At 36.0% G+C, this 20,290-nt stretch overlaps 2 protein-coding genes across 2 annotated transcripts in view; one reads left to right on the top strand and one right to left on the bottom strand.

Annotated features, from left to right (window-relative positions):
* The window catches only part of LOC140166706 (transportin-3-like), a 31,978-nt gene extending 24,365 nt beyond the window's left edge, over positions 1-7,613 (bottom strand). The window contains exon 1 of the mRNA XM_072190205.1: positions 7,408-7,613. Coding sequence (XP_072046306.1) covers positions 7,408-7,524 — 117 coding nt within the window. The 5' untranslated portion in view covers positions 7,525-7,613. The remainder of the gene's footprint in view (positions 1-7,407) is intronic.
* A 3,945-nt stretch (positions 7,614-11,558) lies between these two features.
* LOC140165952 (CDP-diacylglycerol--inositol 3-phosphatidyltransferase-like) overlaps positions 11,559-20,290 on the top strand; it is a 49,981-nt gene continuing 41,249 nt past the window's right edge. Inside the window, exon 1 of the mRNA XM_072189293.1 lies at positions 11,559-12,043. Within this exon, the coding sequence (XP_072045394.1) occupies positions 11,938-12,043 (106 nt within the window). The 5' untranslated portion in view covers positions 11,559-11,937. The remainder of the gene's footprint in view (positions 12,044-20,290) is intronic.

Raw genomic sequence — 20,290 nt, 5'->3', positions numbered from 1 at the left:
ATTGCCCGAGCATAGCACTTAGGCGTCATCGCATCACATGGGATTCATGCATGCACAGTGGTTATCATCTTGATATTTTGTGGTATTAATAGGTGTGGCCAGCCAGCAAATATTTTGACATGTATTTGAAAGTTAAGAGCTTATTTTTTTGACATGTATACATGTACATCTTAATTTTCAAGATATGTTTGTAAACTTTTCCATTACTTTCCATTATTTTCAATGGGTAATTCTTCTATGATAACTTCCAAAAGTGCTAATATTTTTCCATACCCCTTGTACAGAATTCTAACATGTATCCTGGAGATAGCTTGGGCCTATACATTAATTTAAAATAAAAACTTAACTTCATGAAACAAAACACCTTAGTATTGTATGATTTTTCATTATTTAGTTCTTGCTGAACCAGTATTACTATTAAGTGCTGTAAAACCTTTTCTTCATTTCATATTTTGGCTGGTTTGGGTAAACTTGTTAATCCCTCGCAGGTTATCCTTTGACAGGAAGTTTATCAATGAGCTCATAACCCGCATGGGATACCATGATGACATACATCTTACTTTGCAGTGACAGCCTGCTGCATACACTGTCCCTAAAGACTTTACTGTCAATTTTGAAATAACCGCCCACTAAAATCCCAGGAGTGTTAATTGCATCCGTTGCAGGATAAGATTCTGGTTCTAGGAAGGCAACTCAATTTATTTATGTTAATCGATAGTGTAAGTATCAGTTTGCAGAGATCCTCTGGTGCAGCAGAAGGGAGGAAAGCTGACAAACTTTTATTATTTTTCTTGAAAATTTTGAATTAGCAAGTGTATTCATGAGTGATATTGCAAAAAAAAAGTATTGTGATTTTTAAAAATCATCTAGAAAATAGGGATGGGCGCATTGATATTTAGAGCCAATAGAGATTTTATTCTTCTAGCTGATTTGTTTCATCGGTCTACATACAACATTAAAATTACCGAGCCTAATTGAGGGCTTAAACCAGTAAGACTAAATTATAATATTAATTTTGGACATAGTTCTGCTTTTAAACCTCTTATTATAAGTATCTACATGTAAATGTGACATGATCAAGGGGAATGAGTCACATGTCGACTCTGGTTGAGAATGAGTTTTACATAATAGGTTTCTAAAGAGGACATATAGAGCTTTCAAAAACTAAAAACCCATGTTGATCGACTTTTTTGTGTGAAGTTACGTCAATTTATCAATGGCTAAAAACAACAGAAAACAAAAGAATTTTAACACTTTCTTTGCCAATATCTCAAAATCAATATTAGCGACATCCGACTCATTTCCCTTGATCATGTCACAAATAATTCTGTAACTGCATCAGTCTGCATGTCAATGTTGCCACTGAATACTACAATGCATTTTAGATTGTTGGGAGGGATTGAGGTTGGGTAGGGATGTGCGGTAGGGTTGGGATTTTCGGGTAATTTCGTGCCCGGGTACCCGTTTATTTTTCGGGCGGGTACCCGAAATTGCAAGTCAATATATAAGTCAACCACGAATGATCCTAGCATATAGAACTAGGTCCAGGGACACTACAAAGCCGAAAAAATTAAAAAAATGTTTTGTTTTTGTTTTTTTTGGAATTTCGGCATCCGGCATGGATTTCCTGCCCGGTACTAGGCTACCCGGCGGGACTCAATTCAGGACTCAGTCCCTACCTTAATGTGCGGCTGGCATTTTAAAACCATACCCCAAAAATATACCAAATTTTATGAAAAATATATTTTATTGATTATTTGTGTTCAAGATTACATGGTAAAATTTGCTCAATTCTCACATTTGCTGAAGAATCTGGATTTTTGGAGAAACCTTTGAAAAACAACTCATCTCTAAACCAGTTTCTAAAAGTGACATTGATCCCCAAAAGGTTGAAAAATAAGTGAAAATACCCCCCAATCTGCCACACATCCCCATACCCACATCTTTACTAAGACCCACCCCTTCCCATGTTACTTATTCCCTTAGGCAGGGACTGCCTTTTGCGGAGAGTGAGATCAATCACTCTCTACTGCTCTCCTTAAATCTGATATAAGAGAGTGATTTTTAGCTTATGTACTAAATAGCTCTTCTTGAAGGCTCTAGAAGAGCTATTTATTTTAATGCTCTCCTGCAAATTCCAAAAGACAGTCCCTGCTTAGGCCTAAAAAAAATTGTTTGAATGGCGTAACCGGACCGACCCTAAAAATAGGCCCGACCCTAGACTTTTTTTCTTATTTTTTGCCAAAAAATTACATTAAAAAACAACAACTTAAAATTAAAAAAAAAAAAAAAGAAAACAAACAATTTACAGCATAAAGTGTGTGTGTAAAAAAAAAAAATTGCAGACCGACTGGCCCTAATTTTTTTTATGTTTCGCCAATCAAACAATTTTTTTAGGCCTAAATTTTAATTTTTTTTATGTTCTTGTGTTGAATGGATTTCTATCCTTTATTCATCAACCTCAGATCTTTGAAATTCACAACCCCTTCTTGTCACCATGTCCCATTACACTGACACTCTCAAAACTCCAAAGGGGTTGCAAAAAAACTTGCAACCCACTCTAGGCTCTATCAAGGAAGTTGAGGAAACCATTAATTTGAGCATAATCAGTCAAACAATTTTATGATTAGAGCTGGTAGTCTGTACCTATCATCCTAGAAAACCCCTTTACAGTTAGTCAAAAAGTAACAGAGAAAAGCTCATAAACTGTCAAACACAACTTTCAATGAATCATTCAACATATTGCATCAAAAATGTTGCTAAAATTACACTTCAGCAAAATTTTAGACTGTCCAAAATAGACAAATCTTGCTCAAAAGATACAGTTGACTCATCAAAATAACTTTTGATCCAAATTTCAAAATCAACAGAATTATAACCTCCGGTGCAAAAAATTGCACCGCTGTCCGACCGAAAAACGATAGCAAAGCACTCTAGCATCGAATGCGTTGTGTGCAAATTCGAAACTTGATTAAAGCAAGATGTGCCTATTTTGGACAGTCTAAAATTTTGCTGAAGTGTAATTTTGGCAGCATTTTAGATGCAATCGCTTGCCGTGATTGGCTGAGTGTACTTCTGAACTTCCATTGCTTTACACGGTGTCATGCTTCAGCCAATCCGGAAGTTGGTGAAATGCAGAGTGACCCTGTCCTCTGTCCTGCCGACACAACCGATACTGATACAATCCGACTAGATTTTGAATGCAATGGTTTCTAGCCTGCCCTAGAATGTGAAGCTATCGGTGAGCAAATTCTTGGCTAGACTCCTCGAGCAAGTTTATACTTATAGCCTTACAATGTACATGTACATGTAGGTATGCCAGGTGAATTCAAATTTGCCATCAAACTGCATCATTTTATATATCAAATTAAAGCCCTTGAGTAAAGAAATCTGACAAAACTGAAAACCTTTTTTGTCATAGCACTTTCCGTAGCAAAGTTACATTTTGTCAAAGATTGACTTTCATCAAAAAGATTCAGCTAGCAAAATTCCCCAAAACGGCATTTCGGGGGTGTTTCTAGATCTTAGTCTCATTATGCACTTATCAAGTCTTTCCCGGCCCTGGGGACCGGGACTAAGCGGGGACTTAGCCGGGAAGTACATTTTGCCAGCGTGACATCCCGGCACTGACCCGTTAAAGTCCCGGCCTACGGGGCATAAATTTTCTGTACATCCCCCGCTATGACTCGGCCCCCGCTAGCCGGGCTACAGTGTGACAATCCCGGCACAATAATGGGCCGGGGCTTGCGTTAAAATAATTTACAATCCCGGCTATGCCCTGGCCTATCTTGCAGAGTTTAATATACGGTATACGGGCATAGATAAAAGAAGAAGAAGAAAAGTTCAAAGTTAATTCAACTTTTAGGGCAATAATATTGCATTTCGTCAGTTTGCAGCGCGGTATACCTGTGTCGATTATTGAATGAACGACACAATATAGGCCTAATAAAAAAAGATCGATTGGATTATTTGGATAGCAGTGATCGTACACGAGACGGCTGATTTAATAGTGCATGCTGATAATTTTAAATACATCACCATGTTTGAGCCTTAATTTACATGCATATTATAAGGATTTAAACAAAATAAAGTGTTTTAAAAAAAGTAGACTTTCATTTATAGATGCACGAAATTGGTTTTAATATAATATTGGTTACTTAAAACAAGTAATTACCCCACTCCTCAGTTTGCTTTGTAGCGCCACAATCGTGAAAATAGCGCATTACAGATGAGTATGCAAAATCGGCCGTTCTTGGTATACTGATGTTTCATAGCGGGGACGATCTACTGTACATCCCCGGCCAAGTCCCGGCTAACTTCCCGCCTATGGGCAATGATTTAATGTACATCCCGGCTACGCCCCGGCATGTTCCCGCTATGTCCCGGGTCCCCAGGGCCGGGAAAGACTTGATAAGTGCATTATGATAGCAGCTTTTTTTAATGGAACTGCTATCAAAATCCCTCTAAAATTCCATGTGCGATTGTCTCATCACCATAAAAAATCATATATTTGGGTCAAGTGAAGTATATAGAAAACATATTTATGTAGGTTTCCTTGACCTACCTGTTCTTTTAAATTTCTATGTAAAATATGTATTGTGCCTTTGTGTTTGAGGCGAATTTGGTTGATTAACAAATGTGTTAATTAAGGTTTGCCTGGCATACCTAAAAAGTTTAGCCTGCACGTAAAACCTGATCGGGTGATAGCCAGTGCTGTACGGTGCGACCAATTTAGGCGCATTGGCGACTAGATTTTTTCTGATGCGACTAAACCTTCAATCCTTGGCGCCAATGGCGACCAACTGTTGAAGCTTTTATTCGCCAGCAAATGCAAAACGTGTAAATAATGTAGTGTTCAATAGTACACATGTACGGCTATGAATAGCATGACATCTCAATGGGGACTTTCTGGAAAACATATAGATAGGCCTACACTGTACATGCTGTGTATGGAGTATGTAGATTGAGTACAGCAGGTATGATTCATTCAACGCAACATGTGGCTGTGACAGGAAACCCCTTAAAATTGACGTAGATATAAACATTGTGGCAGAATGACTTGAGAAAAGTTGGAGTTGGCGCCTCAGTTTTTTTACTTGGGCGCCTAAATTTATAAAGTTAGGAGCCATTGGCTCCTCAATCAGTTTTTGCACCGTACAGCACTGGTGATAGCACGAAATTCGTACAAAATATCACAAAAAAACATCATACCATCATGACCATTTTACGAAATCGTACTACTATGACATAGTCTATGTCATATATAAATATGTATACCACGAAATCTGACAATCATGCAATACCGTCAATCATCATGTCCGTACTGTACTGTTTTTTACATGATGATGAGTCTGTTTTAATTTTAAGACTCATACTCATAGCTATATAGTACATGTAGGTATGCTAGGTGAATTCAAATTTGCCATCAAACTGCATCATTTTATATATTAAATTAAAGCCCTTGAGTAAACAAAGCCAAAACTGAAAACCATTTTTTCATAGCACTTTCCGTAGCAAAGTTACATCTCTTATGATAGCAGCTTTTTTTAATGGAACTGCTATCCAAATCCCTCTAAAATTCCATGTGCGGGTGACTTATCACCATAAAAAATCTTGCTCGAGAAACACTAGCTACGAATTTGCTCACGGATGCCCTCGCATTCGTAGCTAGTGTCCTTTCGGATCTGAATGCAGTGCGTGAATAAACATGTAAATAACACCGTATACTTAATACAATAGGCCACTGACTGCTTCAATAAGCATACCCTCAAATACCACTTTCCACATAACATGACCTAACAATTTGTTACTATACACATTCCCAACATAATTCTCAGTAATACTTCGCATTTCAAGTGCAATTGCGTGGATATTTCATCACTAAAATTGCTCCCATTTTTCCATTGATCGGAGATGATTCAACTGTCAGTTCACGAAATTTACTGTTGTTTCTAGTTTGTTATTTCCATTTCCCTAGACATGTGTATTAATAAACAAAACTCTTAAAAATAATACATTTTTCTAATTGCTACTGACATTATATCGGAAATTACTTCTTCATTAACTGCTGATTTGTTTTTGGACTATTTTATAACACTATATCAATATTTTGTAATGTTAAATTAGGTTTGTACTAAAAACACAAACATTGGTTTAAAACTAATTGCTTATCACGTGAGCCTGTTACGTCGATAATATTCTCAACCCCACAAAACGTTAAATTCAGTCATTAATAAGCACAATTTACGTGTGTGAAATGCCCTCGTAGGTTGAGACTGTTTCACCATCAGCACGGGCGCAAACAGCTACAATAATAATAGCATGTGCAGGCGGATCCAGCTCTGAAAAACTTGCGAATATTTAGCTGATATTTCCTTTATAATGTTAGGATCGTATGCATCAAAAGTGCAAACAGGTAGGTAATAGTACAATAAAACTTATATAATGACACGCTTATTAATATGTGCTGGTGAAGTAAGCCAATACATAGCATTTTTATCAGTCATGTCAGTGTTTATATCCCGATGCATTTTTATACACCGGGTTCCGACCGATATTCAGTACCAACGGATTCTAACGGTCAAAGCAAGCTTTGACCGTTAGTAAATATTTCGAACAAAAAAAATCATATATTTGGGTCAAGTGAAGTATAGACAACATATTTATGTAGGTTTCTTTCTTCGGGCACTTGTTTTAAATTTCTATGTAAAAATGCATTGACATTGTCGGCGAATTTGGCTGACTAGCAAATGTGTTAACTAAGGTTTGCCTGGGTTACCTATATATTGTCGGTCCGTGTCACGTCACTTCCGGTTGATGATGTTCGAGTGAAAACAAGTCCGTGATTCGATTTTTGTTAATGATTTCTGTCATTGGTGTTATGTAAATTTCGATCGCAAATAGTCAGTGGAATCATACAACCGTTTCTAAGTCTTCAGAGTGGAAGAAACTTACTTGATTTACCGTTTATATACTAACAAACTTAAAATTAAATTCCATGGTCGAAAGTGTCGTTTTTCCCGAAATTGAAGGTCACTCCAGCAATATCGCTATGTAGCCTCCTTCACAGCCGGTTTCTGTTGTTCACAACAAACCGTGAGCCACATGCAGTTTGGGCCGAGACTAGAGATAACCGGATGTCCGAACCGACAGAATAGACTGGCTTTTTTTTACACTTTTAATTTGATTAAGTTAAGCATACAAATGTACATGTGTAAGTCTATACATGTTCGAATCAATACTACACACTACATGTCACCATGTGCTTTAAAAAATCACGAGACAATCAATACTGCAGTGCAGTGCACCATGCATGCTGATACTTTATGTCACGAAACATATGCATGATGCATGATGATGATGATGACAAACATGCCGAATTCTGTTCCGTGCAACTCATGAACTCACCGATCTCTGAAATTGGTCAAGCCAATTAGATGCTCTTTCCTTCTCGGATGCATCTGGATTGTGGTACAATGTTTGAACAGCATGAACTATATTTTCTATAGGCGGTGCAGCTTCCATTCTGAAGTAAATTACGCAGAAACGACAAAAACAATCCTTGTCTATTTCACAGAATCCGTGAAAATGACCAAAAGCGGCGGGTTGGGCAATTCGATATTATTTTTTGTTTGTGTGAAAATTCCGGTTGTTGTAGGAGCACCAATTACCGGGACCAAAGTGAACCCCTATTTAGTTGCAAACTGGACACTTGAACTATACTTTTGTTCCACTGCTAGTTTAGTTTATTAGGGGCTGTGCAATGATTAATTATCTGTAGTGAGGACCCGGCCGGGGAGTGGGGTCAAATTTTCAAAATGGGCTGTTTTGTTTAAAAGGCACCCCCGACGGAATGTGTGCCAAAAGTCTCTAGCTCCGCCTTTTTTTTTTTGACTTGCCAAAAATCTCTTGTTCTTGACCCGGGTTCTTGATCCATGAAAATGTGACCTTCGGGGTCCAATAGACCCCCAATTGTAATTAGTTCACTCAATTTATCACCGATTTTATCCTTTAATGTAGTCATGGTGATGTTTCAAGTTTCTTAGGGACTTGAACCAGCTTGATGCAGTAGCCTATGATCTCCTATAGCAGTATGAGTTTGTGACACTTTTATTTTTTCATCCACATATTTTGTAAGCGCACTTTAGTTCATTGAATTTACAACCGTATGACAAAACAGGCGAAAATAGTAACTTTTTGCACAAGATTTGCAATTGAAAGAGAATTGGCTATTGCTCATTCTAGTAAATGAGGCTAGTATTATAAAAGTGTGCCCTTTCATTTAATGACATAAAATTTGACAAATATTGTAAGGAATAGGCCCTACTTGAGGTTTTGACTTTTAATACCTACATTTTGCTCGACATTTTGGTCAAAAATTGTGCTGTGATAGGTCGTTTTCAAAAGATTTACCACATTCGCCTTGCTATAAACATTGAATTGCGTTATGTTCACCTATGAGAAAAGGTGTTTTTAGGGGGAAGTGTTAGCTTTCGTTCGATACAAAAAATTCTGATAGGATGAAGGTTTTGACAAAGTTAGAAACTTTTCTCATAGCGCTTTGAATCTGTTTGGTTCCCTATAGCGATAGCTTTTGATTCAACAAGTAACTTGGGGGGGGTGCAGTGTCCAACCTTCAAGTAATTATTTTGTATAAGCTATAACCCTAAGCCTATTCATAACCCTAATCCTAATTCTAATAATAATCCTGACCCTAACCAATCAATGGCAGTGCCTGTTTCAAGTCTATAAGCCTCCTTGCATGATCGCCTGCCGAATTCAACTATACCTGCTTCGACCGGAGACACTGAAATTGTATGTAGGTGGGATGAAAAGCCGACGATCAATTGAAAATTTTGACCTTTCGTATTGAAGATATGTATTTTTTTCCCAAAAAGACCTAATTTTTTTTGGTGTTTTGGGGAAAATTTTTTCAATTGATCGTCGGCTTTTCCTCCCAGCTACATACACTTTAAGAATATATCATTGATTTATAAAATTTACTTCGAGGACTGTTATACTTAGTATATCAACAATGTGAAAAATATCAAATTTTAATAATTTGTCATAAAATTTGTATTATATCGTGAATTTAAAAAAATTAAAATTATTTGATATCAGAAAGACATGCTTCGTATTCAGAATGCAATTCGACATGTCTGATGTGCTCTCATGTCCCACAAAAAATACTGTCGAAACGCTTAAAACGCTCATTCCAGATCCCTTAAATGAATTTATATTTAAAATGAAAACATACCCTACTAAATAACACCTTTTCTGATTAACATAAAAACGTAATAACGTTTTTAAACATTTTAAAAACATTATAATATCGTTAACTTGACATTAGTGAGCTAGGTGTGTACTTTCATCAAGCTGTAGCTAAGTGAAAATAATGACAAGTCAATTAAATGGATTTACATTTTAAATGAAAACCTATACTTATTTAAATATCTCCCAGTAATATATTTTCTGATTAACATTTTGTAAAACATAGTAGGCCTAGCATTAATGTGGTATTAGTGAACCAGGTGTGTACTTTCATCGAGCTGTAGATAGTTTCAAAACTATAAAAAATCGAGTCAAATGCACTTTCAAAGTCTATATTTTTTGTAGATATTTAGTTTTGGCAGAAAAAACGTCACATCACAAGAGCAGCAGTCTAGTCTCCATCTCTTTCTCTTCATTGCAAAATACATACGATTTCACATCACCAAATAATGTCTCTAAACGCTTTCCGTCCCGATTCAGTGTTTTTGCATTTCGGTAAAAGTTAATATCAAAAATCAAAAAGAAATTGGCAGATTTTGTGAAAAATTTGTGCCAGGTATTAAATGTAGGCTTGAATCCAAGCATCTGCCAAGATTTAAAAAAGACTCAGTGCTTTTATTCAGATTTTAAATGCATTTCTCAAGACGCCAGTTTCTAGGTAATATTACAAGTGGCGCTATTCTGATTTTTTTTTTATATTTCAATGTTTATAGATTTTTATTCATTTCAACAAACAAAAAACGCTATTCTGAAAATTAGGTGAACAAACTTGATAATCTTCGCGGTCCAGTAGTTCGAAAATTCAATGGTCAACAATATTTCTTTTTGTTTGTTTACTTGCTTATTTGTTTATCTTTCAGGAAAATATTACTTCGAAAAATTGAGTCGCTTCGTAAGGTAGGTAGAGCCATTTGAATAGAGCCTATTTTGTACACAAAGTATAGGGAAATTTATTAGTATTACCATAAATCGTTTTGACGTGACGTTTATTCATTTTAAACAGCATTTCATCTGTTCCGAGAATTCCATGTATTAGTATATCCGGAAACCAACTTAATGTTACATCATTTGTAAATTTGAAATTGAGACTGCAAATATCTTTCCATATTGTATATCTATCATGCTTTCAACAAAATATCATTAATAATCTTGGCTAGTTTTTACTTGGCGTTAACAGGTCCATTACAATTGGATGCCATACTGACTGTATATCTATACCGTATTGAACTTGCAACAAAATATCATAAATAATCTTGGAAGATATATTTAAGTTGCTACGTCGGCACGCATAGTAGGTGATAAAAGTGGTTTTCCCACTAAATAATAAATAATCTTGGCCTAGGCCTACACCCCTTTTTTCTTTGTGTACAGGTCCGTTACAATTTGATTTACTGTTACAAAACCATTTTGCTTCCTCAGTTTATTCCTGAAGTTATGGACGCACCATTAGATTCTCGGGGGGTAGGAAGTTTTTGAAAAAAAAAAATCACCCACTACATGAGCAAAAAAAACCAACTTTCCCCACCAACACTAAAAAAAAACTTTCCCCACCTAATTCACAGTGTATAAATGCATGAAAATTAAAAGAAAAACCTTGCCGCAAAATTTGCCCCGAACCCCAACTCCCTACCCCCTGAGAATCTAAATGTTCCCCCACCCCAACTTCCTACCCCCTGAGAATCTAATGGTGTGTCCCTTAAAAACCTCCTTCAATCGAAAACAAACAAACTTTATGTCTCAAAGCCCATGGTAATTTCACAAACGAATGCGTTATGCTTTTTTTTTTTTTTTAATTTTTTTTTAAATTTATTTATTATTATTTTTTTTTATAGATTTTTTAGATTTTTAAAAACTTAATTTTGAATTAGGGCCTAAGATGTCATTTTAGAATGTTCAAAAGTACACAGCATAAAACTGGTATATTTACACCCCGGGATTTACACATTTGAAGTACAAATATCAATTGTTTTAAACCTAAACAATGCGAGTATCGAGTAAAGTATTGAAAAAAATATGAATTTGCCGTTTCAGGCGACATGGGCGCGCTAAGAAAAACGAACACTTGCGGCGGTTTTGAGACATAGAGTTATTGGCCTAAAAAGTGACAAAATCCAAGATTTAAATTTAATCTCGGGGATTTCCGAGATGCACAATGAACAATAATTTGGCCTGATAACCTGCACGTGCTGTCCTTTTTCACGACTTTTCTTGTTCATATACATTATTTTGGAATAACCTTCATTTTCGAAAAGATATTAAAATATCAATTGACTGGCTCATCACTATAATATATTTCAATTCCGTTTAAAACTATTTATAATCATTATTTCTGACAACTACTGGTCGAGGTCCAATGCTTTTTAAAACCTTTTAACAACGCTCTGTAATTATGGGAATCTATTATCATAAGTTGATCTTTTAAAAATCCAAATATTGTGTGTTTGTGAAAGCTTGTAAATGGACTTGATCATGTTGACCCAGAGTTGACCTGAGATGAAAGCCATGCCAGGAAGCCGGGCCAAACTTGAAGTATTGGTGCTTTAATATACATGTACACTGGCTGATTCTATAGGCCTATATATTATTTTACATGTATATGGGAGACTGGACGTGTTGTGTAAATAGCTGATTTTTCTTGCAAGATATATCAGACAACGCCAATTGAAAATGCATCGAAATGTAGAAACTCATGAAGAAGCTATAGAAATGGACACCAAACATGCCGGTCATCAGGACAAGGAGAATATCTTTCTCTTTATTCCGAATCTGATAAGTATGTACTAGTATAATAGTCTTAATCACATTTTGTTCAGTGGCGGACTGGTGTTTGTTGGCGGCCGTGGCCCCTGGCCCATTTGCACCAGCAGGGGCGTAGCAAGAGCCTCGGGGGCCCATGGACAAGGAGCAATACGGGGCCCTTTTAACATCTCTTTTATAAGCTTTATTCCTAAGGAAACAACCCGAAAGTTCGATGAAGTCCTATAAACGAACGTTCTTTCGTTAGGAGGCTGAACCCCTCCCCTCCCGCTAAACGTAAATGTGATATATCGAAAATTCCAGTATTTCTAGGCAAAAATGAAAACCAAGTAGCCCAAAATTATATGGTTTACTTAGCCCCTGATAAATTTTGTGACTAATTTTGCATATTTCTCAAAAAATTACTACACACTGCTAACAAAAGTTATGTATATTAATAGTATGGTCGTTGGACATTTTGACCCGGAAAAAATTGGTAAAAAGCTGATTTTTGCACCAGACAAGCAGAATACATCATAGTACATCATATTCAAAATCCGAAGAAATCCTCCTTGGGGAATTTGTTTTATCCAAGATGGCCGCCAAAATGGCTGCCACAACATATAATTAGCTGTATCTTAGCTTCTAAAGCAGATATGATGATGATTTTAGTGTCTTTGAATAGGTTTAAGAGGTTAGAGAATTCAAATTTGTACAAATCTAACACACTGATGTCTTCAATCACACTGAAATCCAAGATGGCCTCCAAAATGGCCGCCACAACGTATAATTAGCTGTATCTTAGCTTCTAAAGCAGACATGATGATGATTTTAGTGTCTTTGAATAGGTTTAAGAGGTCAGAGAATTCAAATTTGTACAAATCTAACACACTGATGTCTTTAATTACACTGAAATCCAAGCTGGCCGCCAAAATGGCCACCACCACATATGATTAGATATATCTCCGCTTCTGAAGCAGATATGATGATGATTTTAGCGTCCTTGAATATATTTCAGAGGTCAAAGAATTCCAATTTGTACGTATCTAAAACACTGAAGTCTTCATTCACACTGGAATCCAAGATGGCCGCCAAAATGGCCGCCACCACCACGTGTTATGTTTAGGTATATTTTGGCTTATGAAGCAGATATGATAATGATTTTAGTGTCTTTGAATAGGTTTAGGTAATGCAGAAGTCAATTTTGTATTTGTCTGAAGTACTAAGTCTTCACTCACACTGTAATCCAAGATGATCCTAAATATGGCTAAAATCAAACATGCTTAGCTGTATATCTCAGCTTCTGGAACCAATATAATGATGATTTTAATCTTTGAATAGGCTTTTATGAGAATGTAGGTTTTAGGGTTGCAGATTTCAATTGCAGATTTCAATGTTGCAATTACTTAAAACACGGAAGTAAGTGCTCAGTAACAATAGAATCCAAAACAGCTGCCACCACATGATTTTCTATATCTCAGTTTCTGAAGCAATAGTAGCTATCTTCGACTTCATCTGCAAGTATAATCGCCTCAGCGTTTTGGCAATTTTCTCCTCTGCAATCTCCCCAAGCTGTGACACATTTAAGTCCCCTTTTGCGACAGGAACATCCGTTATTTCCACAAGGACTCCTGGAGGATAGTTTACATTTGTATCGTACAAACTTAACAAGCCTTGTGGTGCTGTATCTAACCCCATTGTATTTGGATCCAAGTTATTGTTTGTGAGCTTTCTCCAAAGTATGACCTGCAAAAGAACACTCAGACTGTGAAAATACGCTGATCTTTTTAACTAGGTGGATGCTTTTGTGGATCAAGTGATGCTTTATGATGATACTATTAATAAGCGAACCGCAGGCCGCAGAATCTTCTTCTCTGCCACCAGATAAGACAACAAATACTCTATGCCATTTGTACCATGCAATCTGTTCTAATGTCGCCTCAGGATCGCTCATCAAGGATGATATCTGCGGCAATTCTTCTTATCTTCTGCAACAAACTTGTCTTTCCATGTCCAAATGTTGCAGAAGCGGAGTCTAACCACTCCATGCATTGATAAACAGGACCTGAGATGGAATGTCAATACTTCACCAACGTTGTTAATAAGGTCTTGAACTTTCCAACCCACCGATATCAGCCATATTCTGGTCCCCAGTGGCACTTCTATTCCTTGTCTTGAACATTGAAGGAGTCTTGAAGGGTACATTCCACTATCAATGTGTCAGCATCTCCGGTACTATTGTGCACCATCCATCGACTCAGCAGCGAGATAAACTGACATTTGTTCTTCTCATATTCAGCTCACAGAATCTATGAAGGTTCTCACCATGACCAGCAGACCTTCCTCTCGAATGAGAAGAACAACAGTCAGTTTATCTCGCTACTTGGAAACCAATGGTCAGATCGTGCACAATAATACTGGAGATGCTGACACTTTAATAGTGGAATGTACCCTTTAATTTGCAAGACAAGGAAGAGAAGTACCTGTAGTAGCAGATGACACAGATATACTTGTCCTTTTGATGTACCACTGAGACCAGACTATGGCTGATATCTACTTCCATTCAGAGAAGAAAGGGTTGGTGGTTTGGAAAGTTCAAGACCTTGTTAACAAAGCTGGTGAAGTAGTGACATCCCATCTCCTGTTTATCCATGCATGGAGTGGTTGCAACTCAACTTCTGCAACATTTGGACATGGAAAGACAAGTTTGTTGAAGAAGGTAAAAGAATTGCAGCAGATATCATCCTAGATGAGCGATCCTGAGGCGACATTAGAACAGATTGGTACAGCTGGCATCAGATTATTTGTTGTCTTATATGGTTGCGTAGAAGAAGAGTCTTTAAACAGTCTACGGTTCGCTGCGGGTTCTTTACAGGTCATACTTTGGAGAAAGCTAACAAACAATGACTTGATTCCAATTTAAAGTAATGGGGCTGGAAACACTCTGACATCGTACTAGCACCGGTCCTTACGAAATTTAGATGCAGCACCACAAAGCTTGCTTAAGTTTGTACGATACAAATGTAAACTTTCCTCCAGGAATTCTTGTGAAAATAACGGATGATCCTGTCGCAAAAATGGACTTAAATGTGTCACAGCTTGTCAAGATTACACAGGAGAACATTGCCAAAACGCTGAGGCGATTATACTTTTAGATGAGAACGAAGAGAGCTACTTTTGCTTCAGAAGCTGAGATATATATTCACAGGTGGTGGCAGCTTTTTGGGATTCTATTGCGACTTGTACTTCAGTCTTGTAAGCCCGGGTTTTAAGTAATTGCAACAATTCTCTGACCCTTAAAACCTACATTCTCTTAAAAGCCTATTCAAAGATTAAAATCACCATTATATTGGCTTCAGAAGCTGAGATATTTAGTTCATGTTTGATTTTAGCAATATTGCGGGCCATGTTGGATTACAGTGTCAGTGAAGACATACACTTATGAAGATAAATACAAAATTGACTTCTGTGTCACCTAAAACCTATTCAAAGACACTAAAATCATTATCATATCTGCTTCATAAGCCAAAATATACCTGAATATAACATGTGGTGGTGGCCATTTTGGCGGCCATCTTGGATTCCAGTGTGAATGAAGACATCAGTGTTTTAGATACGTACAAATTTGAATCTTTGACCTCTGAAAAGTATTCAAGGACAGAACAATCATCACATATCTGCTTCAGAAGCGGAGATATATCTAATCATATGTGGTGGTGGGCATTTTGGCGGCCATCTTGAATTTCAGTGTGATTGAAGACATCAGTGTGTTAGATTTGTACAAATTTGAATTCTCTGACCTCTTACACCTATTCAAAGACACTAAAATCATCATCATACCTGCTTTAGAAGCTACGATACAGCTAATTATATGTTGTGGCGGCCATTTTGGCGGCCATCTTGGATAAAACGAATTCCCCATGGAGGATTTTTTCGGATTTTGGATATAATGTTCTATGCTATATTCTGCTTGTCTGGTGCAAAAATCAGCTTTTACCAATTTTTTACCAATTTTTAGCCACTGTTTTTCCTCTTCAACGACCATACTATAATAGGGGCAACTAATCCAATTACTTCACTGAATTTTTTTAGTGATTCAAGACGAGTGGTTCAATATATATGTTAAGAAATGAGTTAGATTGTAGCGCTACCTCTTTTCTTTTCATAAATAACGTACCGCGTGTCTTGAGTCAACGACATTCCAGTGCAGTAACTGGATTCCTTGCCCCTATAATATACATAACTTTTGATAGTCCAGGAGCAAGATCTCACAGGGGCCCTAAATAAGGAGTTGGTTCATCCCCCACTACATACAAGGTTTGACACCATAGGTAGTTAGTATGGACCCTCTAGATCACTGCTAGGTAGGTAGTGGTCTCAAATTGTGGTATCACTTTTTTTTACAGGTCATTTTATATATGGACGCATAATCACATAAAATCACAAAAAATAGGACAAAATTAAGGGGTGGGGAGATATAAATTCCCATAACTCAACTTTTACTCATAATAATGAATTTATTTTGGTATGAATATGTAGCTAATTGATTGTTCTAACTTCCTAGTATTATTTGAAAGCAAACCTAGGTTTCATTAGATCATGATTGGAAGTGGCCAGTCCATACACTAGTGAAAAATCAGATTTTTCACAACAATGCGCAGGATGTGTGTTTTTGTGACATTGGCTTCAAATTTTACTGTTGTGCCAATTTCTATTTCAAAAATTAATTAAGTTTCCATTTTTTAATTTTGTTTTTAATATCAAGCATATCTAGGCAAACTTTGATGTTCTGGTTCAAATATTATGTATGTGCATGTTTGCTTGCGTGTTGTGTGGGTTTGGGGTAGGTGTGTGTGGGTATGTGGGGGTGGGTGTGGGGTGTGTATAGGGTTCAGGGTTGGGGTGTTTACGTGTCTTAATATGTCACTTGGCTGAACTATATAAGTTCTATTAACAACATTTGTTTGGTAAGTTGCCATTCATGTAATATTTTGAATATTTATATGTGCGGGGTAAGATCAACCGCTGTTTGTCGGGAAAATAGACTGAAAATGTAAAAAAATAGTTACTTTTCCACATGTAGCAGCAGGGGAAATATAAACCATCATAACTCAACTTCAACTCATGATAATGAATTCATTTTGGAATTAATATGTAGCTAATTGATTGTTCAAACGTTTTAGTATTATTATAAAGCAAAGCTAACATTAATTGTTACGTGAAATCAGAGTTAAGCAGCTCAAATTCCTTGGTCATATCCTCAGAAAGGATGGTTTCGAGAACCTAGTATTGACAGGAAGAATAGAAGGAACAAGGAGCAGAGGCAGGAAGAGAGTGATGTGGTTAACAAATCTGAAAGACTGGCTAAAAGAAGGGGAGCTGAACATAAAGCGACAGAGCTTCTGGAGATGGCTTATAACAGAGAATTGTGGCATGACATGATCGCCAACATCTTAGGATATGGCACCTAGAGAGAGAGAGAGATAGACATAAATATGAGAACAGGTTACTTTTCCATGTATAACCATGTCAAATATGGCATTATTAAGGGGTAGGGGAAATACAAACCACCATAACTCATAATAATGAATTCATTTTGGTATCAACATGTAGCTAATTGAATATATGAATACAAAAGCCACCCAAGTCCATACTGTGGCCAAATTGATTTAAGCATGGGACTTTGTTGCTATGCATAGGCCTGTCATATGTATGAAAAAACAACTCAAATTCATCCACTGTGTCTATTGAGCATGTGAAAAATAGCATGTATGAAAGAACCACCCAAGTCCATGATTTGAGTTTTGTAACACATTGATTGAAATCCAGTATGTATAAAAGTCCGCTTGTAACACATTCATTGCTTCAGAGTGACTTTTGAAAAAAAATGGGTTTAATAAAGGAAAGTGTGTGGTTTATATTACATGGCAGAATGCTTATCAACATTATACATACCTGTGTGCTTTATTTTGTATTATCTTACTAGTGGTAATCTCATTCAAACATTGTTGTCTTTGTATATGATTCAAAAAACCACCCAAGTCCAAAATTTAAAATGAACCCCACGAAGTCCCTGAAATGCTAATCGTCATACTTAATACAGTGTAACCCACTCATTTGCACGTAAAACTTACCATATTGACCAGGTAAATATAACTGAAGGAATTAAAACGATACACGTGTGTTTCTCTTAAAATCACTTCCCATGGACTTGGGTGGGTTTTGTATTCATGTATTCAATTGATTGTTCTAACTATCCAGTATTATTTTTGACAGAAAAACCATAAGATAGGCATAAAATATGATAAAATGTTAATTTTCTAATGTGTAACAGCGTAAAATATGACAATATTAAAGGTTAGGGGACGTACAAACCAACGTAACTCGACATTTATTTATTATAATTCATTCATTTTGGCATCAATATATAGCTATTTGGTTGTTGTAATCTTTTAAAGCAAAATAACCATTAATTCTTAGCTGGATAGACATGTTAATTTTGCATGTGTAGTACCGTAAAATATGACAATATTAAGGTGTAGGGGACATTCAAATCACCAAAACTCAAGTTTTTCTGATGAAAATTAATTCATTTTGGTATCAATATGTAGTTAATTGATAGTTCCAACTTTCTAGTATTATTTTAAAAGCAATTAAACCATTAGTTGTCAGGTAGATAGACATAAAATGTACAAACATGTTAATATTCCATGTCTAACAGCGTAAAATATGACAATATTAAGGGGTAGGGGGCATGCAAATCACCAAAACACAAGTTTTACTGATGAAAATGAATTCATTTGGGTATCAATGTAGCTATTTGATTGTTTTCATTTTCTGGTATTATTTTAAAAGCAATTAAACCATTAGTTGTCAGGTAGTTAAACATACAATATGAGAAAAATGTTAATACCCCATGTCTAACAGCGTAAAATATGACAATATTAAGGGGTAAGGGACATACAAATCACCAAAACACAAGTTTCACTGACAAAAATGAATTCAATTTGGTATCAATATGTAGCTATTTGATTGTTCTCATTTTCTGGCATTATTTTAAAAGCAATTAAATCATTAGTTGTCAGGTAGTTAAACATACAATATGAGAAAAATGTTAATATTCCATGTCTAACAGCGTAAAATATGACAATATTAAGGGGTAGGGGACATACAAATCACCAAAACTCAAGTTTTACTGATGAAAATGAATTCATTTTGGTATCAATTTTTTTCTCACATTTCCTTTGTATCTACATAACAACTAATGATACTAGAACGTTAGATGAATTCATTATCACGAGTAAAAGTTATGTTATGGGAGTTTATATTTCCCCTACCCCCTTAATATTGTCATATTTACGCTGCTAGATATAGAAAATGACTTCTTCTGACAGTTTCTGTGTAACGACCTGACAACTAATGATCTCTTTGTTTATAATAATACTAGAAAGTTAGAACAGCCGATTAGATACATTTTGATACCAAGATGAACACATTTTCATGAGTTAAAGTTGAATTATGGCAGTTATAAATTTCCCCTACCCTGAATATTGTCATTTTACGCTGTTAGACATAGAAAATTTACCTTTTCCTCGCAGTTTCTGTATATCTACCTGACAACTAATGGTCGCTTTGCTTTAAAATAATACTAAAAAGTTAGAACAATCAATTAGATACATATTGAATTTAATTGAATAGAATTAATACCAAAATGAAGTCAATATCATGAGTAAAATATTGAGTTCTGATGATTTATTTTCCCTACCCCTTAATATTTTTCTATGTTATGCTGATATACGAGGGAAATCAACATCAGTTTTTGTTGTCGGTTTTTTGTTTTTGTGTTTTAAAACATTTTTTGTCTTTTTTCCCAGTGGTTACTCACGTCCTACACATAAATATTCAAAATATTACATCAATGGAAACTTAACGGATTTTGTAAATGGAAGTTGGTGCAGTGTAGTGAGATAATAAGACATGTACACACACACCCCCCTCCCTCACCCCATCCCTCACATACCCTATGTACACCCTGCACCACACACACACACCTCGTCCCACAGAACTGTTACATTAATGTTTCCCCTTGATATGCTTAACATGAAAAACAAAATAAAACATTAAAATTGAAATTTAAAAAATTAAAAATGGAAACTTAATCAATTTTGAAAATATAAAGTGGTATAGTTGTGAGATTTGAGGTCAATGTCAAACTTCACACATGGTTTAAAAAAAAATCAGATTACCACTCATTTATGGACTATATACTTCCAAATATGCTCAA

Source organism: Amphiura filiformis, chromosome 12 (genome assembly GCF_039555335.1).
Source record: "Amphiura filiformis chromosome 12, Afil_fr2py, whole genome shotgun sequence".
Classification (NCBI taxonomy): domain Eukaryota; kingdom Metazoa; phylum Echinodermata; class Ophiuroidea; order Amphilepidida; family Amphiuridae; genus Amphiura; species Amphiura filiformis.
The sequence above is the reverse complement of the archived record's forward strand: the minus strand, read 5'-3'. Positions and strand labels throughout refer to the sequence as shown.